Source organism: Vombatus ursinus, unplaced genomic scaffold (genome assembly GCF_900497805.2).
Source record: "Vombatus ursinus unplaced genomic scaffold, bare-nosed wombat genome assembly UNPS02009835.1, whole genome shotgun sequence".
NCBI classification, from domain to species: domain Eukaryota; kingdom Metazoa; phylum Chordata; class Mammalia; order Diprotodontia; family Vombatidae; genus Vombatus; species Vombatus ursinus.
In genome coordinates, this window is record NW_020949613.1 from 550,445 (window position 1) to 577,802 (window position 27,358).

At 40.5% G+C, this 27,358-nt stretch overlaps 1 protein-coding gene across 6 annotated transcripts in view; it reads right to left on the reverse strand.

The window, feature by feature from the left end:
* Window positions 1-27,358, reverse strand: part of ICK (intestinal cell kinase) — a 91,381-nt gene that overhangs the window by 12,268 nt on the left and 51,755 nt on the right. For all 6 annotated transcript variants that reach the window (XM_027852961.1, XM_027852963.1, XM_027852965.1 and 3 more), the window contains 4 exons: window positions 15,300-15,432; window positions 14,068-14,239; window positions 10,288-10,455; window positions 3,688-4,008 (listed from right to left, as the gene is read on the reverse strand). In XM_027852961.1, coding sequence (XP_027708762.1) covers window positions 3,688-4,008; window positions 10,288-10,455; window positions 14,068-14,239; window positions 15,300-15,432 — 794 coding nt within the window. The remainder of the gene's footprint in view (window positions 1-3,687; window positions 4,009-10,287; window positions 10,456-14,067; window positions 14,240-15,299; window positions 15,433-27,358) is intronic.

The following is a 27,358-nucleotide window of genomic DNA, read 5'->3' on the forward strand; positions in this document are numbered from 1 at the left end:
CCCCACTCACTCTCATTATTTTTCTTTATTTTACATTTGCATATTTAAGGAGATGCTCTTTCCCCCTTCCCCTTAGAACAATGTAGACTCCTTGAGGACAAGGGCTATTTTGTTCCTAGAACAACAGACGTATAACAAGGTCTGACACATCTGAGTGCTTAGTTAATGTCTGCTATTAATAATAACAAGCAGCACTTAGTTCTTTTAAGTCTTCAAAGCATTTTACACGTATGATCTCATTTGATCCTCACAGCAATCCTGTAAGGGTGGTGCTATTACTATCTTCATTTTACACATGAGGAAACTGAAGCTAAGAGAGATGTACTGTCCACAAGCATTTAGTACGCACCTATTATATGCAGGGCAAGGTGTGACTTGCCCAGGCTCACATATCTAAGTAAATGTCTGAGGCAACATTTGAACTTGATTTCTCAAACCACTGTACAGCTGGGCTGCATAGTTACCACTTAGTATGTCCTTGTCAACAAATCAAGGATACTAGATTTAGAGCTGGAAAGTCTTGAGAGTTTATCTAGATAATTTTTTTTTTTGGTAAGGCAATTGGGGTTAAGTGACTTGCCCAGGGTCTGAGGCCGCATTTGAACTCGGGTCCTCCTGACTCCAAGGCCGGTGCTCTATCCACTGTTCCACCTAGCTGCCCTCTGTAGATCAATTTTTTAATTTTACATTGGGGGGGAGAACTAGGGAGGTCGCACAGGTGATAGATGGCAGGATTTGAACTCAGGTTTTCTGATTCCAAATTGAGTATTCTTTCTACTATACCACATCGCTGCTTCCCTAATAAAAGCAGGACTGGGGCTACTGCATGCAATGAATTTTTTGGAAGAGGATTCTTAGACTTATTATCATGATCCTGGTTAATACAGATTATATCATTTCCCAACTATGGAAGACTGTAATTACCTAAAAAATTAATTGGTAAAAAGTTAGAAATGACTCCTTACATTTTTTAGGAAGACTAGCTTCTTATCCTATCCTTACTTATTAGAGAGTTAACACAATTCAGATTATCATTTATACAAGGGCATACAAATCTGGTGTAGAGGCCCATATGACCATTGTGCTAATTAATCATGAAATAGAAGAGACATTTCTTATTAAGAACTATCTGCTCCTAATGCCTTCCTTTATTGCTGTTGTTCAGTTGTGTCTGACTCTTTGTGACCCCATTTGGGAGTCTTCTTGGCAAAGATACTAGAGTGGTTTGCCATTTCCTTCTCCAGCTCACTTTGCAGATGAGGAAATTGAGGCAAACAGGGTTAAGTGACCTGCCCAGGGTCACATAGCCAGTATCTGAGGCCAGAAGACTCTACGTATAGCACTGGGTGCACTATGGCACTGCCTACCTGTCCTGCCTTCTTTTATAAAGGGCAGAAACTGGACTCTCAGTTCCTCCCTCCACTTTGCACCTGCTGCCCTGCCTAGTTTCAGTTCCACAGACCAAGATAGCCCTCTCAGGTGAAGCTTATCACTTCTAAGCTCACCACCACGCTGATAACTCAAGCCTTATTGACACCACCTCCATCAGCCTCCTTTTCCCTCTGACTGGACAGCTGCAGGGCAGAGTACAAAACTCCTGCCACTGTCTGTCTTCCTTTACAGAGAGCAGAAACTGGACCCAATTCACTCCAGTTTAGATCTGCCGTCCTGCCTCGTTTCAACTCCATGGAACAAGATACTCCCATGCCAGGTACCTCTAAGTGACCAATCCCTCTCCCTTCTTGCCTCCTTTGGGGTAGTATCTCCCACTCCTTGAGAGCAGGGGCTGTCTTTCTTTCTATCAATTGTACTCTAAGCACTTAGCACAGTGCCTGGCATACAGTAGGTGCTTAATAAATGTTGATTGGACTGGATTGTATTGCTATCTGTTAATTATGTAGAAACAACTGCTTTTTACTATATTTTTTTAACCAAAAGATTCATTTTTCATAGGCAATGAAATATCATTTTTATATTGTTCAGAGAACCTAGCCTTGTGCCCTGCACACAGAAGTTGATTGGCAGCCCCTGAAGGACTGACAGCGTTGAAAGTTTCTGCTACCTGCCTCATTTAGAGAAAACTTCTTATTCTTCATGCTATACAGCCTGAAAAGAAGTCAGGGTCTGAGCTTCAGTGCCTATTTTAAGTGCAACAGTTATTGCTTTCTCTTTTAAAAATACATTCTGATGATCCTTCAAGAAATGTCTTCAAAGGGGCAGCTAGATGGCACAGTGGATAGAGCTCTGGCCTTGGAGTCGGGAGGACCTGAGTTCAAATCCAGCCTCAGACTAAACACTTGACACTTACTAGCTGTGTGACTGTGGGCAAGTCACTTAACCCCAATTGCCTAAAAAAATAAAAAAAAAAATATTGGACTTGCCTCCTTTCCTTGGAGAGGGTGAGTATGGGCACAGAACACTGAATATGCTATCTGACATAGTTCAAATGTTAGTTGGTTTTCCCTAGCTGTTTTCTTTGTTACAAAAAAAGGCTCACTGGGGATCACGGGAAGAAGAAGAAGGTAGGAAAGGATATTGGGGGGTAGCTTTATATACTGGGGAGTGAGCCAAGAAATAAATGTTCTCTATGAAGAGTTTTCCAAGCATCCAAATTCTTGTTAATCTCTTTCTTGGGACTCTATAGATACTGTCTCCATCACAGCATTCTGTGTTTTCTGATACTATCTTGTGTTACACTTTATCTCTTGTGTAATAATAACAATGATAATAGCTAACATTTATATAGCACCAAATATGTGTCAGGCTCTGTGCTAAGTGTTTTACAATTATTATTTCATTTGATCCTTACCCCAACCTTGGGAGGAAGGTACTAGTATGATCCTCATTTTACAGATGAGGAAACAGAGGCAAATAGAGGTACAGTGACTGGCCCAGGGTCAGACAGCTAATAAGTGTGTGAGGCAGGTCTTTCTGACTCTAGGTCCAGTGTTCTACCCACTGTCCCACCTAGTTGTATTTCCCTCTTGTCTCCAGAACATAGAGCTCTCTAAAAGCAGGGACCATGCTTCCTACTTCTTTTATATTCTCTTCAGTGTTGAAAATAGTGCTCAACACACAGTAGGTTCTCAGTAAATAACCTATATTGAATAAACAAGAAAAACTAGTGTATATAAGTATTAAAAAATGAAATTATAGAATCACAAAATTTCAGAGCTGAAAAGAAAACTTTGAGGGCCACTGAGGCCAACCCATACCTGGAAAATAAAGCCCTATACAATGAATCCAAGCGCTTACCCAGCCTTTGCTCGAAGGCTTCCACTAAGGGGAACCTCACTATCTCCCAAGGATGCCCATTTGATTTCTGTTTGGAAATACTTCCTTACCTCAGGATGAAATTTACCTCTTTTCTCAGGGGAGTTAAATGAGTCGTCCAACATCACATAGCTAGTTAGGGCCTGCAGCTTGGTGGCACAGTGGATAAAGTGCTGGTCCTGGAATTTAGGAAGACTCATCTTCCTGAGTTCCAATCTAGCCTCAGATACTTACTAACTGTGTGACCCTGGGCAAGTCACTTAACTCTGTTTGCCTCAGTTTTCTCATCTGTAAAATTAGCCAGAGAAGGAAATGGCAAACCACTCCAGTTTCTCTGCCAAGAAAACCCCAATAGAGCTCGGGCCTCAGAGTCAGGAGGTCCCGAGTTCAAAAGGTTCACTTGAAGTGCCTTACATTCTGAGGAATCTTGCTGTGGAGGGCTGGGAAAAGCATTGGAGTAGGCTGGTGCTCTTGATGCTGGCTCTCAGGATCTGCCGTCGAAGCCTCTGTTTTGTATGGGTATAGGAGATGCTGCGGGAGCTGGCTGTGCTGCTGTGGTCGAGAAGAAATCCGCGGATGTGGTTTGTCCGGGGGGTTTGCAGGAGGGACGGGTTTCACATGAGCTGGTGGTCCCATCCTCTCCTGGAATTCTTTCTGCGGTTTCCCCATTTCCTGAAGGCTATGGGGAGTGCTGCCTAGGGGATGTCCAACCTGAAAGTAGGGATATCGAAGTGCCTGAAACCAACAAAGTAGACAGAATTAGGTAAAAGACCATTTTTCCCAGGAAAGTGCTCAAAGTTTCTTCCCAAGTTTCCTAGATGTCATCATACTATGGTGAAGATGGGACAACAGCAATGGTAGCTAGCATTTATATGTAACTTTAAGGTCTGCAAACTGTTTTACATTTATCTTTCATATATGGGCAGTTAGATGGCTCAGTGGATACAGCATTGGGCCTGGAGTCAGGAAGACCTGAATTCAAATCTAGCTTCAGACACCAGTCGTGTGACCCTCGGCAAATAGCTTTACCTCTGTTTGCCTCAGTTTCCTCATTTGTAAAATGGGGATAATGGTAACAACACCTGCCTCCCAGGGTTGTTTCAAGGATCAAATGAGCTTAAATTTTAGCTATTATTATTATTATCTCATTTAACCATCACAATAATCCTGAGAAGTGAGGGTTATTAAGAGCGACAACAACAATAATAATCATGGCTAGCACTTCACAATTTTCAAATTACTTTACAAATATTATTGTATTTAATCCCCACAAAGGTAGTTCTATTATTATCTCCATTTTACAGATGAGGAAACTGAGGCAAACAGAGGTTAAGTACCTGGCAAAGGTCAACAAAAACAACAGATGGATATTTATTTACATTGTCTAGACCAGGGGTTCTTAACCTAGTGCCTAGATTTCCCTATATATTTATTTCATGCATTTGAAAATATTCTGAGATGGGGTCCATAAGTTTCACCAGGTTGTCAAAGGGATCCATGACAAAGAAAGGGTCAAGAAACCCTAGTCTAGATCTTAATTTCATCTCTGTGAGAAACTCTTGGTATGGAATTTCTCTCTGCCGATGAAGACTGACAGTTCATCCATAACTTACAGTCCTTTTTTTAATGATATTTTATTTTTTCTCCAATTACATGTAAAATAATTTTCAAATATTCATTTTAAAACATTCTGAGTTTCAAATTCTCTCTTTCCCTCCCTCCCCACACCCCTCCCAGAAATGGCAAGCTGTTACAGCCTTGGAGAGTTGCATTTATCCAGGGAGATAAGTGACTTACCCAGGGATATATAGCTAGTATTTGTCTGAGACAGGATTTGAATTATGCCAGCGGCTTCACTGATACTTACAAACTCCTTTAAAGTTGCAAGGTACTTAACATACATTATTATTTTACTTGGGGCCCAGATTGGTACTACAGGTATTATTACTCATTCCCATTTTACAGATGAGGACACTGAGGCTTAGAGAGGTTATGTGACTCATCAAAAGTCACACAGCTATTATCAGAAACAGGATTTAAACCAATGCCTTTCTAACTCTAGTTCTATCACACTTCCCTATATACCATATGAGGCATAAATTATAAAACAGGTTTAAAGGAACCAGTAATAGCCCTGATCTCTGCAGTCAATTTAATGTTGCCTTTTTCTCCATATGATCCAGGCCATGCAGAAACTTGTATCCTATGCTGATACTGTCCCCATGGAGCTTTCTCTTTCTAAGATAACTAGAATGTTCAAGAATAGTAATGTCCTATTGCTTAAGAATCTTGGCTTTGGGGCAGCTAGGTGGCACAGTGGATGGAGAATGGCCCCTGAAGTCAGGGGGACCTGGGCTGGAATCTGGCCTCAGCCACTCGACACTAGCTGTGTGACCCTGGGCAAGTCACTTAACCCCCTACTGCCTCACCCCCCCCCCAAAAAAATCTTGGCTTTTCTATGTACTATTATTGGTTTCTACGTACTGGTTATAAATATTTTTATATTGTCAACAACCAGCAATTATTGTTGTTATTATTGAAAAGCAGAATGGATTGAAACTATAGTTTTAAACTCTAATTCTTGTCTCATCAATGATTTTGTGTGTTTTTTTTTTCTTTTGTTGTGTGTCATAAATATGTCACTTGCGCCATCTGAGCCTTTTTCCACATTTTGTGGGAGTGAAAGAAAAATACAATCCTACCACACAATGAAATGATCCCAGAGCTTTCTAAAGTTGTGGATTGTTAAAAAAACATCATGGAAACACCTTACAACTCAGGTCCTTTAAGAGACAAGTTATACAGTGACATTTTGGTCACTGAGAACCCCTGGAAAATTATTATGCAAAATCAGAATCACAGCACATTGGAACTGGCAGGGCCTTCAGAGACCATGAAATCAAATCTCTATCTGGATAAGAGTCTATAACATATCTGGCAAGTGCTCACCTACTTTTTGCTCAAACACCCCTAGTGAATGGGAGCCCACTACCCCCAGAAAGCATCCTAGTATTTTTCAGGATTGCTCATATTTTTAAAAAGTTTTTCCTGATTACCATGCCAACTTCTACTCACTGCTCCTAAATTCCTCCCTTTCACATCAATCCAGACAACTTTAATTCCTTCCTCTTTCTTCTTTCTTTTTTTTTTCTTTTTTCTTTCCATCCCTTCAAATACAAAGAGACAGATATCACGCAGCACCTGGGTCGTCTTCTACAGGCTAAGTGTCAACAGTTTCTTCAACTGATACTCATATGACATGATCTTCAGACTTTACCATCCTGGTACTTTTCTCTGGGTGCCCTCCCCAAAATGGTTTCTTCTAGATAGCCCCATCTTGAAAGCATCATAGATTTAAAGCTGGGAGGGATCTTAGGGATCATGTAGATCTCTCAAGTTCCAGACTTTTACATTGTAATAACTTTTAAAAAGGAAAATTATTCTAAAAGGTATCACACATTTCCTTCTCCAAATCTATCTATTGCAAGGAGGGAAGCTGGTTTCATTTTTTTTCTTTCTTTCTTTTTTTTTTTTTTTTGGTGAGGCAATCAGGGTTAAGTGACTTGCCCAGGGTCACACAGCTAGTTAAGTGTCAAGTGTCTGAGGCTGATTTTGAACTCAGGTCCTCCTGACTCCAAGGCCAGAGCTCTATCCACTGTGCCACTTACCTGCCCCACCATTTCATTTTTCTATCTCAGTTGCAAAGTTTGTTGATAGACTGTGAAAGAGGAATGTCCCTCACCATGACAATAATCTGTGCTAATACGTCTGGGACAGAAATAACTGAAAAACCCACAGCTTCACTGTTAAAAGGGAACACCTGCTGATATAACATTAATACAGGATTTCCCCTAAGTTGTCCTTAGTGATTTACTTTGAACATCAGCATTCCAGGCCCAGCAACACTAAAAATTATCCTGTTAATATCATAATAAGATGGAAAATCTTACACAGGGCCTGCATCAATTTTCTCATGAATCTCTTCTAGAAAAATATTTCAAGTTCTGAGTAACACCCTGATAACACTGAAGGGAAGGAAGAGGGCAAAAAAAAATTCCCAAATACAAATGCTACTTCTTTGAGGTAGATACTCCAGCTACCTTACATTTTGTGGCCTTCAAGTAAACCCCAGACAAAAAAAAAGACAGAAAAACTTTCTTTATCCATCTGTGCCTTTTCTGAATCATCATTCCCATTATCCAACCAAAACCCTTCCATCTGTCTTCTGAAAATTTGATGTGAATGCTTTTTTTTTTTTTTTTAAAAGGCCTTATCTAAGTCACTGATGAAAAAAAATCAATAGGACAGGGCTGATGAGAGCTCTGTGGTATACTACTCAAGACTTCCCTCCAAGCTGACAAGGATTCATTAATGAGGATTCTTTGTACATGGCCACTCAACTAGCTTATAAGCTCATACTACTAACTAGCCCACATTTCTCTAAAGCGTCCACATGTTTTAAGACTCCAGCAAATGCCTTGTTGAAATACAAATGAAACAAGGTTCGCAGAAGTCTCCTGATTCACCAATCTAGTGACCTTTTTGAAAAGATGACAGAGAAGCAGCGTGACATTGTGGATGGAGACCCAACCTTGAAGTCAGGAAAAGCTGGGTTCACGTTCCACCTCTGACGCATACCGGCTGTGTGATCCTGGGTACATGTCACTTAATCACTCTGGGCCTCAGTTTCTTCATACGTAAAATGGGGGAGTTATTCTCAATGGCCTCTGAGGTCCCTTCCAGCGACATGTTTATGACTGCCCTTGGCCTCTCAGTGCCTTGGCGACCTTCTAAGACTGTTAACTTGTAGATCCTTATCTTCCCCTTACACCCTCTTCTCACACCTACTTAATGGTATTTTACTATTAATTTATTATTTATTAATTAATTTACTACTCTTATTACCTATTACTGTAGAAGGCACCATCATCCTCCCAGTCCTTCAGGCTTGCAACCTAGGGGTCATTCTTGACTCCTCACCGTCTCTCACACCCCATATCCAGTCTGTTACCAAGGTCTACTGATTCCACCTTTGCAACATCTCTAAAATACACCCCCTTTGCTCCTCTGACATGGCCACCATTCTGGATCAGGCCCTTATCACTTAACCTGTGTACCACTATTGATGGGTCTAATTGCCTCAAGCCTCTCCCCACACCAATCTGTGCTCCAATCAGTCGCCAAAGTGATTTTCCTAAAAATCCCATGTCACTCCTCTACTCGGTCAACTCCAGGGACTCCCTATCACCTCTAAGATCAAATATTCTGTTTGACATTCAAAGCCCTTCATAATACACTTCCCCTCCCCTCCTTTCCAGTCTTCTTATACCTTTGTTCACTTCCATCCAGTGATACTGGCCTCCTTGCTGCTTCATGAATGAGATGTTCCAGCTCCTGATTCTCTGGCTGTCCCTATGCATGTAATGCTCTCCCCTCCTCGTCTCCACCTACCGACTTCCCCAGCTTCCTTTAATTCCAAACCAAAATCTATCTTCTTACAGGAAGCCTTGTCTAGCCCCTTGACTCCAGAGCCTTTCCTTTTAAAAGTAATTCCTTTTTATCCTATGTATATCTTGTTTGCACATATTTGTTTGCTTGTCTCCCACATTAGATTGTGAGCTCCTTGTGGGCAGGGTTTGTCTTTTGCCTCCTTAGAGTTTAGCACAGTACCTGGCACATAGTAGGTGTTTAATTAATAAACGTTTAATGAATTTTTGACTAATTGTAGAACAGGGGGCTGCCTTGCATTGGTTGTGGGAGTTTTCTCATCAGAAATTCCTTACACCAATAAAATTATACCTCTGGTCCCTGGTCCCCCCCCAAATGAACTGATTATTTCTTTCTTTTTTGGCAAGGCAATCAGGGTTAAGTGACTTACCCAGAGTCACACAGCTAGTTAGTGTTATGTGTCCAAGGTCACATTTGAACTCAGGTCCTCCTCACTCCAGGGCTGGTGCTCTATCCACTGTGCCACCTAGCTGCCCCATTTTTTTTTGTTTTGTGAGGCAATTGGGGTTAAGTGACTTGCCCACGTCACACAGCGAGTAAGGGTCAAGTGTCCCAGGTCACATTTGAACTCAGGTCCTTCTGACTCCAAGGCTGGAGCTCTATCTACTGCGCCACCTAGCTGCCCCAGATTATTTCTTTCTATGAAGAATGAGCACATGTATGTGTGTGCTCAGCTGCTTAGGTCAGTTTAAGCCAATAAAACCAACATTATACACTTAATAGATGAAACAGTTATTGTCTTTAGAATTTTAAATATCTAAAAATCTCGGAGAATCTTCTTAGAGTTAGGGTCCAGCAATTATCCTAAATCAAGAACTATTGCTCCTAGATTTTGTTTTATTACAAACACAAGTCAAGAAATCTTGGCTTTCAGAAATGATGAGCTACTTTATAATATTCTCCAAACACAAAAATAAAATCTTTTTATGTTATTATTTAATATACGACAACATGTCATACAATACACCCCTATTTGAGCAACTACAGTACTTTTGGTTTTGTACATTAAGAAACCCTCCCTGTAATCATTGTAAACTTAAATATTTTAAATGACCAAATTTCATCTATGAGCAGATACGGGATTCAATACAACTTTCATTCAAAGCACCAATAAAAGCAATTCTAATTAGACTTGTGAAAATTTACTCCTCATGTTAAAATATAGCACTGTGTAGTAGATAGAGGGCCAACCTAAGAGCCAGGAAGCCTGGGGTTCAAGTCCTGATTCTGACATATAATAGCTGGGTAAGCAATAGACAACTTGCTTAACCCTTCGGCGCCCCAGTCAGACTCTCAAAGACTCCAAGTCAGTCACAATCTCAATCAATGGAGGTAATTTCCATATGGGGGGGCGGGGGAAGAGGTCCTCCCCCTCCCCACAATGATGATGGTAATGAAATTATAAGTCTGGACAAAAAAACAGTAAAAACAACAAGAAGGAACTCTCCACATCAATGATGAAATATGTCATAAGAAAGTATTGAATAATGGAATATGAAGGAAAACCTGACTAGCTGTTGGTCGTTTTTTGGGATCCCATTGCAACATGTCTCTCATGAGCTGAATTGCCTCACTGCTGGCATTTGGAATCAGGGTTTTTAAATTATTAGGGATGCACTGAGGCCATCGGAAGTTCATGGAAGTAGAAAGTTGGTATCCTTCAGGCCAGTCATTCTGAAAGGAAAAAGAAAACCTTACTTAGCTGATGACCAAAAGAGAGGGAGATCGAGAGCAAGAGCGAGTGAGCGAGAGAGAGAGATTAAATATCAACATGAAATAAAAATACCAGTTATTGCAAAGCAATGTCCTGAAGGATCACACATTCTATATAGCCACAATTTTAGATAGAAGCTCCTACCTAGCCTTGATAGGCAACACGACAAGGACACGTGGGTGACAAGATTACAAAGGACATTAACTTTTCTTTCTCAAGGAAAATAACTCCTGAAAATTAATAATAGTAGCTAGCATTTAAATAGCACTTTGAGATTTGTTAAGTGCTTTACATATATGATCTCGTTTGATACTGGAAACAGGGAGTGTAGTAGAAAGAATGCTGACTCTGGAATTATAGGGCCCGGGTTCGAGTCTTACTTCTGGCATCTGCCCTCTATGCAACTTTGGGAAAGTCACTTCGTTTTCCCGAGTCTCAGTTTCCTCATCTGTAAAATGAAGGGGTTGGATTAGGTGGTCTCTGAAGTCCCATCCAGTTATTTTTGTTTTAAGATAGTAGTTGTATGGTAGAAACTCTTTAAGATGCCCCTCTAGAAAGCATGGGCAGCTAAGTGGGGCAGTGGATAGAGAGCTGGGCCTGGAGTCAGGAAGACTCCTCTTCACGAGCTTAAATCTGTCCTAAGACATTTACTAGCTGTGTGACCCTGGGCAAGTTACTTCACCCTGTTTGCCTCAGTTTCTTCACCTGTAAAATGAGCTGGAGAAGGAAATGGCAAACCACTCCAGTATCTTTCAAGAAAAAAAAACCCAAAATGGGATCACAGAGAATCAGACACAACTGAAACGACTGAACAAACTAGAAAGAATGTAAACTTCCTAAGAGCAGGTACTGTTTCTGTCTATAAAAACCCCAACAACTAGCAGGGTGCCCTGGCTCATAATAAGTGCTTAATAAATGCTTGTTGAGTGATTGTTACCAACAGACCAGGACAAGCACCAATTTTAAAGCCTACTCAGGCTCTAGCAATACAATTCAATTAACTTTAAATACAGATTCGATTAAATTCAATATGCATTTATTAAGTGCCTAATAGGTACAAGGCATTGTGTTAGGAGCCTGGAAATCCAGAAAACAATCTCTGCTCACGAGGAGTTACATTTTATAATGGGACAATATAACATTTCTATAGATCATTGGTTCAGGGATGTCTAGCTGGCAGGGCCTCTGAGAACCATCTGGTCTAAATCCCCTCCTTTTATAAAGGATGACTCTACTTCCTAGAGAAGTTATGCGATTTGCCCAAGGGTACACAAGAAGTGAAGGGTAAAGCTAAGCTCTGAACCTGAGCCCTTTGACTTCAATCCCAGCCCCATACAAATACAAGGTAATTGGAGGATCTAGAGCAGTCCTTTATTGTATATAGCTATTATGTCTTGGGCCTTGCAGTATGGCCAAAACCATTTAGAGGATTATGGTTCCACAGTATTATTCCTTATAAACAATGAGTAAATGTTTCTACGGGCACTAGAGAAGTAGGACCAGCATGAAAATGTAAGCAGGTGACAAAGCCATTCTACTGTCCTCCATGGGTCTCTAGTCCAGAACTGCTTGTCTTAATTCCTATTTTTCTGTATTTTCTGAGAGCTCCTGCTTTATATTTATTGACAGCTACTGACAGCTCACTGCTATCTCAGCTAGCTGGAAATAGACCAGTTTTTTTTTTTTAAGTTGGTTCAGTAATGGAAGTATGAATGCTGGACACTATGCTGGATGCCCAGAATTCAGTACAACTTTGATGAACTCTATCACCGATCCTGAAGTCTAAGTGTTGGGCATGGGAAGCCTATATCTATGGACTGAGGCCTCCTCTCCTTCCTCCCAAGTTGGGTTAAACAACCAGGGAGCAGAGGAAGGAAGAAGGGGAGTAGCATGGAATGAATAGGACCACCTCCTGAACAATTTGGAAACATTGGAGCCATTTTATAGGATTGAGTATAGCTTCTACATGAGGAGGGACCACAGAGCTTCTGATGCAGGCAAAAGTTTCCTGAGTCCCAAACTCAACACAAACATCCCGGGGCAGCTGGAGACCTCAGAGGTTTTCTGACCTTTTTAGATTACTGGTAGATTACTACTTGGCAATGTCAGGTATAGGCAGTAATATGAAAATCGCAGCACAGGGCTTGGGAATATCTAGTAATTGTTCATTTGCTCTCATTCATTTATTTAGCAAATACTAACTAAGCATCCACTTTGGGCAAAGTGCTGAACTAGGTACTCGTGGAAGGGGGTGATACCAAGAAGAAAAATATAGAATCTCATAGTTAATGATCTTATAATCTAATTGGGAGATGAAGTACACACACACACATACACACACAGAGAAAATAACAGTACAAAAATTAAATATCAGTATGAAACAAAAATATTTGCATTATCACAGAGCAATGTTCAGTTTTACAGAAAATAAGGACTGTGAGAGTTATGAAGAAACAGAAATCAAAATGAACCAGGTTATTGAGGGAAGGCTTTGTGAAGAGTCTGAGACTTGAAATGGATCTTAGAAGATGCATAGGGTTCAAGTAGATAGAAAAGAGGTAGGAAGGCATTCTGGAAGTGCGCAGGAAGGACTGGAGGGATGAGAGATTAAAGAGAGAAGGTAAGAGGAACAAGCATTATTAAGCACCTACTATGTGCCAGGCACTGTGCTCAATGCTTTACTGTTATCTTATTTGAGTATCATAACAACTCTAGGAGGTTAAGTGCTATTATTATCCTTATTTTACAGTTGAGAAAACTGAGGCAGACAGAAGTTACAAGTAATTTCCCCAGGTTCACATAGTTAGGAAGTGTCTGAGGCCAGATTTGAACTTAAGTCTTCCTGATTCCAGGTCTGGTACTCTATCCACTGTGCCACCTGGCTACCTAAAGTCAGAAAGATAAATTAGGAGATTATTGCAGTAATTATGGCAGAATGATGAAAGCCTGGATGAACTAGGATCAGAAAAGAAATGATGCTTTCAGGAGACATTATGAGGGAAGGACTCATAAGACCTGGTGACTTATTAGATATGAAGGTTAAACAAAAGGGAGGGGTCATGTTTGAGTTCTAGATTTTATTTAAGCCTGACTAAAAAGGAGAACTAGCAGTTACTCTGCTAGATGAAGAGAAATCAGAGAGAAGACATGGTTTGGCTACAAAGACAAAGTTTAGTCTAAATTCCCAGAGTTGGAAGCGATGGTAGGACATTAATGTGGAAATGTGCAAATGATATCTTAGAAGAGAAATGAGTCAGAGACAGACATAGGAGTCACCTGGAGAAAGGGAAGAGTTGAAATCACAGCTCTAAAGGGATAAGTTATTTGATGGCTGAGGACTCAGACTTGGGGAATACCTATAGTCAGGGGAAGCAGAGGAAGACAAGTAAAAGAGGCAGGAAAATGGTCAGAGAAATGGAAGGAGGACCAGATTAGAGCTACGGAAGTAAAGGGAGGAGGAAAATTTAAGAAGGATAGGATGGGCATCATTTTTAATGATGCAAAAAGTTAAGGAAATGAAGCCCAAGGAAGTCATAGCTTTTGACCTACGGACCTAGATCCCACCTAATTACCTTTTTTGGTGTTCCCAGCACTTGGCAAATCTTGAATATTGTATCAATTTCACTGGCGCCTGGGAAGAGCGGCCGTAGTGTGTAAACTTCTGCCATGATGCATCCCACTGCCCACACGTCAATAGGAGAACTGTAGTTGGTAGATCTCAGGAGAACTTCTGGAGCCCGATACCTGGGGTAACAAAAAATAGATTGCTATTTATTACTTTGCTTAATTGAAATTTAAATTAAATAACATGATTAATGCCAGTGAAAGAGTTTATAAGTTTCATTTTTAATCTAGCTAAGTGTGAAATATAGATCTGTCACAGTTTACGACTAGAGATGAATTAATGAAAAATAGCAAGGCCCTAATCAAGAACGAGACCCAAGACAAATTTATTGCATCATGTGAGATACAGCTCAGGCTGTGTTAAGCATCAGCATATTAGTATCAACAGTAAGGAAAGAGAATTTTTCTTATGAGGTTTTATATAAAACATAGGATGATACTATGAGTCTTTGCGGAGCTGTGGAGGGCCCCGTGGAAAAGTGAGACTCACTAGAATGTCAAAGATTTGCTTCCACAGAAATTCCATGGCCAGTTTTCTTCCAGGATAAGCTTATGGGCAACTTCAGTGCTGTATATGTCTCTGTATCTGTTTATGACATCCTGTAAGCCATTTGCATCTTTTGAATTTTCCATGGTATAAAAAAGGGAGTCCCATACTCTACAGGTGTTTGCTATGCTGAGTGCTTGTATGGGTTATGAGTAATTCCAAGTGAGTATAATAAGCCAAAAAGAGAAGCTGATCTTCATAGTTCATAAAACTTAGATGTGAGCCCAGAGTCTTGGGGAAGTCCTAGGCTATAGGTTACACTGATACCTCGAGCTAAGGGTGATCTCTCAAAATTTCTTTGTATTTGTTTCAGACATGTCTGCAAAGCATATGATTGGAATCATAACCACTCTAGACAAATACCTCTGCAGCTCAAGTGCCTTCAGGCAAAAATGCTTTATCTAAAAAATAGCCTTTATACATATAGATAAATCAAGAAAAAATACCCTTCACAGAATATGTACAACATGAACTATGTATTCTGCATAATATAATATCTATTCAAAGTATTTCTCTTAACAAAATGTTAATGTGACTATAACATGACAACTTTAATGTTATCCTTAAAGTGATGGCTCATCATTTAAAGAAAAATAATTTTCTGTATTTGAGAGACAACAAAACAGTATTCACCATCTCGTAGACACATAGTCCGTATAAGGTGGTCTTGATCGGATTTCTCTGGCTAATCCAAAGTCGGCTATTTTCACAAGTTCTGGTCCCATGCAAAGAAGGTTTTCAGGTTTTAAGTCTCTATGGAAGAAACCTACAAGAAGAATAAAACACAATCCACATGCAATTTATGTTAGTATTTCATATCTGTGTAACTTTTGCAATAAGTGCACATGTATATTCATGTGTGGTGTACACATGTGATCCTATATATACATGCGAACATACAATTTGTGCATGCACATGTACACATACACAATGCACACGTGAAGGTATATCAATGAACACATACATCACACATATATACATGAATGTGTGTCCCAAAAGTCTTACTGCAGTTTCAAGAATAAGTTTAACAGTAATGATAAGCTTCATTATATACCGCATCTATAAATCTAGGATGTCATCCGACACTATATGCTTCCCCACTGACAGTGGGGTATTCTTTGGAATTCTGCAAGAAGACACTTCATTCATTTTCCCTTAATGAATTAAAACTGAAATCATTCAAGTCTCGTCCTCATCTTTTGTTTGCAAGGCAGAAAAACACCTGTTTTATATGTCTACACACAGCCTCAGGTTGAAGGAATAGATTGTGCCCATCCTCCCCAAGTCAAAACAGGCAGGAATTTGAGATTTAAACCATCTCATGAAAAAGCCATCTGTCTATAGGAAACTGATAGGTCACTCCTTAACAGACAGACCAGCACGGAATATGGCATACCTATTCTGCTCTTCTGGCTACAGCTAAGCCAGTCTTTAAAGAAAGGAGAATATTTAAGTACATGCCCTATTCCATAATGCTTTTGGTACATTCTGGCATATACTTCTATAAGTTATATAACATTTCACATTTTTAATTTGCTGTGATGCAAATGGTAAAGTAACCACTGAGATAAATCAAAAAGAATCCCATCTCTGCCTGGGTGGTCTGAGGCAAGACCATTCTGGGACTCAGTTTCCTCACTTGTAATAATAGCTCAAATCTGCATAGTGCTCTCAGGTTTGCAAAGCACTTTATGCATGTAATCACCTATATTCCTCATAACAATATTGTAAGGAAGCAGTGCTATCACTACTCCCATCTCGCAGATGTGGAAACTGAGGCAAACAGAGGTTAAGTGACTTGCCCAGAATCACACAGCTAGTAGCTGCCTGAAGTAGAATTCAAAGTGAGGTTTTCCAGATTCCAAGTCTAGATTCTGTCCACTTCTCCAAGCTGTGTTTCAGTATGAGTCTTATACTTTGTCGCCGCTCTAAGAATCTCTAATAGAGGCAGCTAGGTGGCACAGAGTATTGAGCTTAATCAGGAAGACCTGAATTAAAATTTGGCCTGAGATGCTTACTAGCTGTAGGAATCTGGGCAAGTCACTTAACCTCTCTGCCTCAGTTCCCCCATCTGTAAAATGGGGATACTAATAGCACCTACCTCTCAGGGTTGTTATGAGTATCAAATGAAAATAATATTTGTAAAGTGCTTAGCACAGTGCCTGGCACATAGCAGGTGTTTAATAAATGCTTATTCCTATTTCTTGCCTTCTAGTGAGCCACCTATACTTACCACCTATACTTCCTTACCAACCGGTCAATCCTCCACCCCTTCAGTCTGTTATCCACTCCTTTGCTGTTGTTGTTATTCAGTTGTTTTTCAGACATGTCCAACTTTTCATGACCCCACTTGGGGTTTTCTCGGCAAAGATACTTAAGTAGTATACCTTTCCTTGTCCAGCTCATTTCACAAATGGGGAAGCTGAGACAAACAAGGTTAAGTGACTTGCCTAAGGTTATACAACTAGTAAGTATCTGAGGCCGGATTTGAAGTCAGGAAGATGAGTCTTCCTGACTCTAGACTTGGCACTCTATCCACTGTGCCACCTTGCTACCCGCTATCTGCTCCTGCATTCTACTGGAGCTATTTCCTCACAAGTCACCAATCAGGTTGAGGTGTCTAAACCCAAAAGCCTTTTATCAATCCTCATCCTCCTTGCCTTTTCTAGCAAACTTAGACAGGAATGACCATTCATTCTTGAGAGTCTTTCCTATGTCCTCCATGACACCATACTACTGTGGCCACTTCAACTCTCTGCACATTCTTTCTGTGACTCTTCATAATTAGACCTCTTCTTCCTCCTGTCCTTGAAATGTAAGCATTCCCTGGGGTTCTGTTCTTACCTCTTTCTCATGGTGATTTCATTTACTGACACTCAGGAGTGGAAGGCCTTTGCCTACTACACTGACCAAATTCAGACAGTAATAGTTTGGGTAATATTTATGAAGGGTCTTTTATATATTGCCAAGAAAAATAACTCTGATGTGGATGAGATGGTTTCAGTACGAAAATGGGGCTGCTTCATTACTAACATAACTAAATGAAGGTTATCAACGCCTACCAGAGATATGAGAGACGTATGTTCTAACAATGAGTATAATTGTCCCTAGACTCTTTGTCCTTCAGAATAACCCTGTTTTACATGGTGTCCTTGAAGGCCTGATTGTCCACCCCTCTCTTGGAATTAGCTAAAGAATGTGTAAAATTACGAGAAGTTAGAGAACAATTTCTGATTGTTTATATTTCTGAGGGGACTCCCATAGGCCTTCACTCATACTGAAAAGCAGGACGGACCAGTGGAGTGATGGCTGGACTAGGCATCAGGAAAATCCGAGTTTACAACTACAACTCAGGGACTTATTAGCCTGTAACCCAGGGCAAGCTGTCAACTTCAGTTTCCTCATCGGTAAAATGGGAAGAGTAATAACAGTATCTATTTCAAAGGATTATTGTAAGGGTCAAATGATATAATATGTAAAGTACTCTGCAAACCTTTAAAGTCCTACGTAAATGTGAACTATTATTATTATTATTATTATTATGGTGACACAATTTCTACCTCTTTTTAGACAACTAATCAATCGACAATCATTTATTAAGCACCTACTATGTGCCAGGCACTGTTTACAAAGACAAAGCAAAACAGTCCCTACCCAGCTTACATTCGAATGGGGGAGACAACATGATTACATACATACATACATATATAGTGATATACAAAGCACTAATAAAACATATATAAGGTAATCTTGGAGAGGAGGCTTAGGAATTCAAAGATATTTTCTTTCTTTCTTTCTTTCTTTCTTTCTTTCTTTCTTTCTTTCTTTCTTTCTTTCTTTCTTTCTTTCTTTCTTTCTTTTTTGGCTAGGCAATGGGGTTAAGTGACTCGCCCAGGGTCACACAGCTAGTAAGTGTTACGTGTCTGAGGCCAGATTCGAACTCAGGTCTTCCTGAATCCAGGGCCGGTGCTCTATCCACTGCACCACCTAGCTGCCCCAAAGATATTTTCTTGATGAGCCTTTAAACACCATTGTATCTTAGCATATTGCCTGGTATGCAGCAGGAGTTTAATAAATGTTTATTGACTGATATTATGAAAAGGAAATGATAGCTATCCTTATTTAACAGGTAAAGCAACATAGTGGAAAATGCACCGAACTTAGATTCAAAAGTTCTAGACTTGGCTCCTAGACCTAGGTGGGTTCTAGGCCACGCCTGCCACTTACTAGCTGTCTAACCTCAATCAAATCACTCAACATCTGTGCTAAACCATATCACAGGGTTGGTTTTTATTTGCAGGGAAGGAGATGGAGAATGATTAAATGACATAACATCTGTAAAAACACACTGTAAACCATAAAGGAGGTAAGCAAATAAGGGTATAATTATTTAATAACAAAGAAAAACACATTAAGGTGAATTAAGATGATGCAGAATATTGGGTCACATGGATAATATGGTTAAACACATAAATTTTTACCTTTTAATTCCCTCAGCTAAATTGTGGGCTGAGGTTCTGATTATTACTATCTTTTTCCTCTCCGATTAGGCCAAGATTATCATGTCATTTTTCTTGCCTTCAGCCTTCTACCGACTCCTTGTAGTACCTCACATCTAAGTTATCCTCCTCACCATCGATAACAATCTAGGCCCAGCTAGGTAACTAATCAAATTAGTTAATCAAATTAACCAGCACTCTTGCCACAGAATCTCTTTGTAGATCATCATCCTAGACTATCTACTGTTAGATCCTACCCCCTTCCCTTTTGTCTAGACCTCTCCTCCGCTTCATTCAAGACCATCCTCCAATCCTACTCCAAAATGAGATTCTTGGTTGGCTAGAATGAGGACTCTGGGTTCTCACAAATTCCTGTGTAAACAGGATTAGAATTCACTTCAGGTCAGGTACAAACAGGATTAGAATTTACTTCAAGTCAATCACACATTAGGGTGGAAAAAAAAAGCAAAAATTAAAGAACATCATAAAACAGACTATATGGTAGACTGATGGGCTGAAATAGATATATGTCGGCTATATATTTGGTCTCAATGTTACACAAATTCCTAAAGGCCAGTAGTTAATGATAAGGATGATGATAACAAGTCATTGTGGTAAAATGGATAAAAATCCATCAGGTTCAAATCGAGCCTCTGATACCAGCTACGTGACCCCGGACAAGAAATTTAATCTCTTTAAGATTATAAGTTGTAAAGGAGTGCTGATCTCACTAGGAATTCCTTATACAGTTATCTCTCCCACATCGTGACTTTACCCATTGAGGTTTCAGTATATCACAGGCTGGCATAAAAAATTAAAGGGGAATTTTGGAGGAGTTTTACAGAAGTTGCAGATGACACGTGAAACAAAGAGCCTATGACAAATACTTAACCCAAATTTTACAATAAGGTATACCCCATAAAAGAAAAAGAAAAAATTCAGAATTCTCTGGTACAAAGGGAGGACCAAAAAATTTTACACAGATTGATCAGATTGCAGGAGTGCCATGCCCCTAACCCCTCCAATGTGGAAGGAATAACTACTAATGAAATCACAAGTATGGTTTAATAAAAATAATTATGATAATGATAGTAATGATAATTCTAGGAAGGCATTATCATGTACAGGCAAAGGGAAATGTGTGTGATTCAGGATGTATTCTAGACTATTCTAGTCTTTGCTTTGTCACTATCTTTGTGTGTATGACCTGGCACAAGTCATTTCCCCTGGGTGGATCCTACTCTCTTTTCCCTAAAGTAAATAGGTTAGAATAACCTTTAAAGCCCCTTCCAGCAGTAACAATCCCATGTGAAAATAATGATGACTACTGCTACTACTAGAGATTAAATAAATGTGCACGGTACTTCACAGTTTACAAAGCACTTTTGTATACACTATCCTACTTACTCTTTCTAACAAACCAATGATGTAGGTAGAGCTAAGGATGACATATCCACTTTACAGATGAAGAAGCCAACGCTCAGAGACACCAAGTAGCTAACCTGAAGTCACACAGTGAGTAGAAGTGGAAAAATTAGAACAAATATTCTAGAAATCTGGGCTTCTGTCCAGTATTCTTTCTATTACACAGCAGTGTAAGTGCTTTTGTCCACCCCCACGCTTATAAATTTTAAAGAGCAGCAACCAGAGGTCCAAGATCTCTCCCTTAGTCCCTTTCTCTGTAGGGCAGAATTGCCAAATTGTTCATATGTTAATGACCTTAAGTACAACACAGAAGGGATGATGCGCTCTTTGGTTTCCTTTCCCAATGACGGATTATTGATCATAGATCTGGAGCTGTAAGGGACCTTAGAGATGGGCCATCAAATTCCCCAGTCCCCTCATTTGGCAGACAAGAAAACCAAGACACAAAAATATCTAACTTGCCCAGTGAGTAAATGTCTGAGGCGGGGTTTGATCTACCTGACTTGAAATCTAGGGCTATCTATTACACCATGCTGTTGCTGTTTTTTGTCCTTTGTTTTTGAACAGTACCAATGACATCATGGGGTGGTATCTTGACTTGTACATGAACTGGATTTAAATGAAGCAGAGTTGCACAGTCATCAGCCTCACTCCCTCTTCCAGAGTCATCAAAGTTCAATGGTAGGACAAAGTCAAGGCTACTGGCAATGGCCCAGGATCCAGTGCATGACTTTGGCATCTTCAATGTCTGACCAAGCTCTAAGCACTCCACAGTGCCTGCTTCAGCTGCCTTCGTGGCCATTGGAACAAACTGTTCTCAGCCACCCATTCTACCAGAGGAAGTCTTTAGGTGCATGCTTGGAGTAGACATGCCCCTAACTCACTGCAAGATCTGAGGCCTGTCAGTTACCCTCAACCTGGTTAAGCCCATCTGCTGAAATGGTTTTACCAGGGTGGGCCACTGCACATGCTACAGCTTCCTTGAGCCACAGGTGAAAGGTGGACAACAAAGGTGGATTAGCAGCCCTGAAGAGGGCTGGGCAAGCCCTCTCACTGGAGGTGCTACAAGAAAAGACATGGCAACATGACCCCACTTATAATCACTGTGACTAGGATTTTGTTTTTATTTTGTCACTACTATATTTTGTGATCTTTGGGCAAGTGACTTAGCCCCTCTTCAGTCTTCAGTTATAAAATCTATAAAATAAGACAGCTAGATGGCCTTTGAGGCTTCTTCACAATGAATAAAGATGCTTAGGACCCTAGGAGGTTAGAGGCAGGTAGCTGGCACAATGGATAACGTGTCAGGCCTGAAGTCAGGAAGATTCCTCTTCCTGAGTTCAAATCTGCCCTCAGACACTTAGTAGCAATGTGACCCTGGGCAAGTCACTTAACCCTGTTTGCCTCAGTTTCCTCATCTGTAAAACGAATTGGAGAAGGAAATGGCAAATCACTCCAGTATTTTTGCCAAGAAAACCCCGAAATAGGATCATAAAGAGATTGACATGACTGAAAAGGAACGAACAACAACAACCAGGAGGTTAAGTGACTTGTTTTTGTTCAGTCATTTCATACTATAGCTTCTTGGAGCCACAGGTGAGAGTTGAATGCCAGGTGGACATCAAAGGCAGATGAGGAGCCCTGAAAAGGGCTCATATCAAAGGTGCTAGTCCTTTGGGAACACCCCCTACACCTTTATACCATGCTTCCTATCACCTAAAGGTGATCACTGATTCCATCTTGGGAGCATCAGATTCAGAAAAGCCACCCTCATCACTCACTATATCAGCTACTACTCAACAACAAAGTGGAAGAGTCTTCTGTTCTGAAAAGGGGCCTGTCATCTAGAAAGTGTTGACTGATATTAGTTTTAATTTCAGGACACCGAAAAATAGAAGAACGTACCCTATCATCCTGGCAGGAAGTTAATACGTGTAGTTATCCTATTTGTGACCAGGCAAGCAAAATGCCAAGTGACAGGGCAAACTTTTCCCCCCACCAATGCCACATCAGGTAGGTGATGCGGGTAGGAAAAGATATCCACTGCAGAGCATATGGAAAAGAGATGTTGGCATTTCTATTTACAGAGCACACCTTGCACCGTCCCCCTTATTATGGAGATGTATTTCCACAACTATTTTACTTAATTCACACCCACAACATCCTTGAGAGGAAAGAAATGCAGATACTATTCCCACCTTACATGGGAAGGAACTAAAGCACAGAGAAGACTTAGAGGACAGATTGAAAGCCTTAAAGTTCACCTAATCAGGAAGACTCATTTTCCTGAATTCAAATCTAGCCTCAGACACTTAATAGTTCTGTGACCCTGAGCAAGTTACTTAACCCTGTTTGCCTCAGTTTCTTCATCTGTAAAATGAGCTGGAGAAGGAAATGGCAAATCACTCCAGTATCTTTGCCAAGAAAACTCCAAACAGGGCTACAAAGAGTCAGACACGACTAAAAAACAACTGAACAACAACAATCCCATCCACTCATTTTACAGATGAAGGAAGCTGAGGTCCAAAGAGGTTAAATGATTTTTTGCCCCAAGGTCACAAGGGTACTCAGTGGCAGAGCCAGGATCCAGATCCAAATCATGTGATTCCACTGCCTCTCCACGTCCTCCTCAAGGTCATCCAATAAGTCAGGGCTGAATAGGAGCTTACTTCCAACAGAGTACAAAAAAACAGCACCCCCTAAATCATGTAATGCTTTCATGAGTACCTTCAGGGCTCAATATGACTCAACCCTTCAGTCTGGCAGGTTGTGGCCGGGTGGTACAATTTACATATTTAATGCCAGCAACAGACACGTGCTCTGACAATTTTCAGTGGCCTTAAAGTAAGGCTATGTTTTCATTTCCAGTGGCGGAAAAACACATCAGTGACATGAACTTACAGCTATGGCAGCTGGCGGTAGAATGGTTCTGCTCTCTCAAAGGAGTCTATTCACCAGGGGCAGGGTGTACTTTCTCACCCTGAGGAAGAGGTGACAAGGAAGCATGAGACCCAGGAGAGCTTGACTCTGTAAGCCATTCTGGTCTTGATTTTTCCACCAAGTTTCAACACAGCAATAAGGGATAAGGGGAATTATTATCAAGTAGCGTATATCCTAGGAAGGCAGGGTGGAGTGGTAAAAAGAGGGCTGGATTTAGAGTTAGACCCGAGCTCAAATCTAAGCTCTCTTCCTTAGAAACGGAGATGACCTTGGATGGTATGATGAAGTAAATGGGGGACTAGTTATGGAGAAACAGGACCAGGGTTCAAATCCCACTTCTGGGTCTTGTTAGCTAGGAGACCCTGGGCAAATCATTTAACTCGTGTAGATCTCCGTTTCCTCAGTTATAAAAATAAGGGGCTTGAAATGGACGGCCTCTGAGGCTTCTTCCGCTTCCAGATCCGTGATCCTAGGACCCCTAAGTTATTTTAGATCTCTGGGCCTCGGGTTTACTCATCTACAAAATGAAGGCATGGGATTAAATGACTTCTAGGATCTTTTCTAGTTCCAAGTCTACGATTTAATGATTTATGTTGTTGTTTAGTTTTGTCCAACTCTTCGTGACCCCATTTGGGGTTTTCTTGGCAAAGATACTAGAGTGATTTGCCATCTCCTTCTCCACCTCATTTTACAGATGGGGAAACTGAGGCAAACAGGGTTAAGTGACTTTCCTAGGGTCACACAGCTAGTAAGTGTCTAAGATCAGATTTGAATTCAGGAAAATGAATCTTCCTGACTCCAGGCTGGACATTCTATCCACTTTGACACCAAGCTGCCCCTTAATGATTCTTTTTTTTTTTTTTTTTTTTTGGTGAGGCAATCAGGGTTAAGTGACTTGTCCAGGGTCACACAGCTAGTAAGTGTCAAGTGTCTGAGGCCCGGATTTGAACTTGGGGTCCTTCTGACTCCAAGGCTGGAGCTCTATCTACTGCATCACCTAGGTGCCCTAGCTTTCCTTTTCAACCCCCCTGAAATGAGCTTCTATACCTTGTTCATATCTTCCCATTCCCAATCCTCTTCTTCTAAACTCTTAAAAACACATTATAGAAGTTTCAAATGCACCCATTCCTCATCTTTCACACAGATGATAGGTCAGGAATGGTTTTCTGCAAGTAACCTGTGGCCAAAAAAAACTCATTTACACAAATCAGAACTAGGTTCCATCTTGGGATGTATCTCCTAACATATCACTATAATTGGTTTCCCTTGGAAAAATCAGTATTTAGATTCCTTTGCTCCTGCCCACAGTTTCTCCTTAGAATGTAATACTTAGATCTTTGCTACAAAAAAGATCCTACTATTTCACAAAAGCAGTCAAGCTAATAATATTTGGAACACAGGAGAGGATTTAGTTAGCCAAACCAAAAGTTAAAAATATAAAATGTTAACCCCGAGGCCCTCAAACAGTCGAGACAACTCTCTTTCCCTCTCTGGTAGGCCTCCACCTCCCAGGGAGAATACATCTATCTTAGGAACAGGACCTCCTTGAACATTGTACAGTTACAGCAACATTGTGTGATGATCAGCTTTGACAGACTTTGCTCTTCTCAGCAATGCAATGATCCAAGACAACTCCAAAAGACTCATGATAGAAAATGCTATTCACATTCAAAGAAAGAGATATGGAGTCTGAATGCAGATCGAGGCATACTATTTTCACTTTTTTGTGTATTTTTTTTTCATGGTTTTTTCCATTTCGTTCTGCTTTTTTCTCTCACAACATGACTAATGTGGAAATATGTTTAACATGATTGCACATGTATAACCTATATCAGACTGCTTGCCCTCTTGGGGAAGGGGGAAGGAAGGGAGGGAGAAAAATTTGTAAATCAAAATCTTATAAAAACGAAATGTCAAAAACTATCCTTATATGTAACTGGAAAAAATCAAATACTATTTAAAAAAGAGAAACAAACAAAAAAAGGAATAGGACCTCCTCACAAGTGGCAAAACACTTAAGGTTTCTAGATGGTCAGGGCACTATGCCCAAACCAGTAGAGTCCACGGAACTGGAAGTACTATTGAAGGGCAAGATGTGGGTTTGTTCCACCATAAACACATTCTATCTCTAGCTGTTCTTTGGCCCCCAGATCCTCCCAAGTCCAAGAATCAAATGAAACTTTTCATCTGCCATTTGTTCATCAACACACATGGTTCCTTCTAGACATTGCAGGTCTGCATGGGTTTCTTTCTGGTCAGAGAATGAAGTCCAGGTGGTTCCAACTGGCTCTTTCTCTGTCTGACTTCTCAGATCTGGTTCTTTGGGTCCTCTTGTCTCTTCTCTCCTTTTTAAAATGCAAAGTCCAAGCATGTGGCCTAGAAGCATGAACTGGTTGCAAAACAATCATCCTAATATAGTGTCAATGGGTCAACCAAGAATAAGGCAAGAAATCCACACCTGATTAAGGACATCATCAGTGCTAGGAAAAGTTCTTACCAATGGGACATGAGGGAAAATTAACCTTTTTCACATTCGGTATATGGAATTTTACATCTGGACCCAAAACCATGCTACTGTCACCATCTACACCATTCTCCCGCTGGTTACATGTGTAGCCACTGCAAATTACTGCAGGGTGCCTTTGGCCACAATGGCCTGTTACCCCAATTCTGTGTACCTTCCCAGAGACTTAACAAGATCCTAGGCAGTTCACTCAGTGAAACACCAAATTGTCCTCCTTCCTCAAGACATCTTATATCTCTCTAAAGAGCCCACAGCAACATGCAAAGTTCATTTAGAGGCAGCTAGGTGGTGCAGCTGGCAAGAGCATCCAACTTGGGAATCAGGAGAGACCTGAATTCAAATCTTGCCTTACACAATTACTTGCTGTGTGACCATAGACAAATCACTTAACCTTTCTCAGACTGTTTCCTCAGCTGTAAAAATGGTATTGGGCGGCTCTGCTGATAGAGCGCTGGATCTGGAATAAGGAAGACTAAACTTTCTGAGTTCAAATCTAACCTCAGACACTTACTAGCTGTGAGACCCGGGCAAGTCACTTTACCTTGCTTGCCTCAGTTTTCTCTTCTGTAAAATGAGCTGGAGAAAGAAATGGCAAACCACTCTAGTATCTTTGCCAAGAAAATCCCAAATGGAATCATAAAGAATTGGATACAACTGAAAATGAATGAACAACACCAAAAATGGTTCTTCCCTACCAGGGTTGTTGAAAGGATCAAATGCTATAATTTGCAGTGGCTACAAATGCAAACTTTAAAGTGCTATATAAATGATAGTTATTATCATTATTGTATTAGTATCTTTGTTAGAATTCACAGGTAAATTAAAGTCCTTGGCGTGGGTCCAGACCTCCCATAACTGAGTGCCCCTGGGACTTACACATACTCCCTACACATACTGCACAAAGTTCCTCCAAGATCATGTCTGCCTCGGTTAATCACGTTTCTTTTGATACTTGGCAACAATTAGTGCTAAAATCTAAAACCCAAACAGGAATTCAATTAGGGGTGTCTCATTCCTACTTGTGCCCATTAGTGTTTGTGACTTGTGCAACAAAGGAAACAAAAGAAAACATCCTCGGAAACAAAATTGGTGTCCATTGATTGGGAACAGCCAAGGAAATTGTAGCATGTGAATGTAGTTAAGCCCTCATAAGCATTTTTTTTTTCCATAACAATTTTCTGTGCCTACCAGTTTTTGTTTTCTTCCATTTACAGCAGAGCGGAACAGTGTACTTGAAGTCTACTACTGACTACCCATGGGCTAATCATTTCCTCAGTTTCCTCATTTGTAAAATGAGGTGGTTG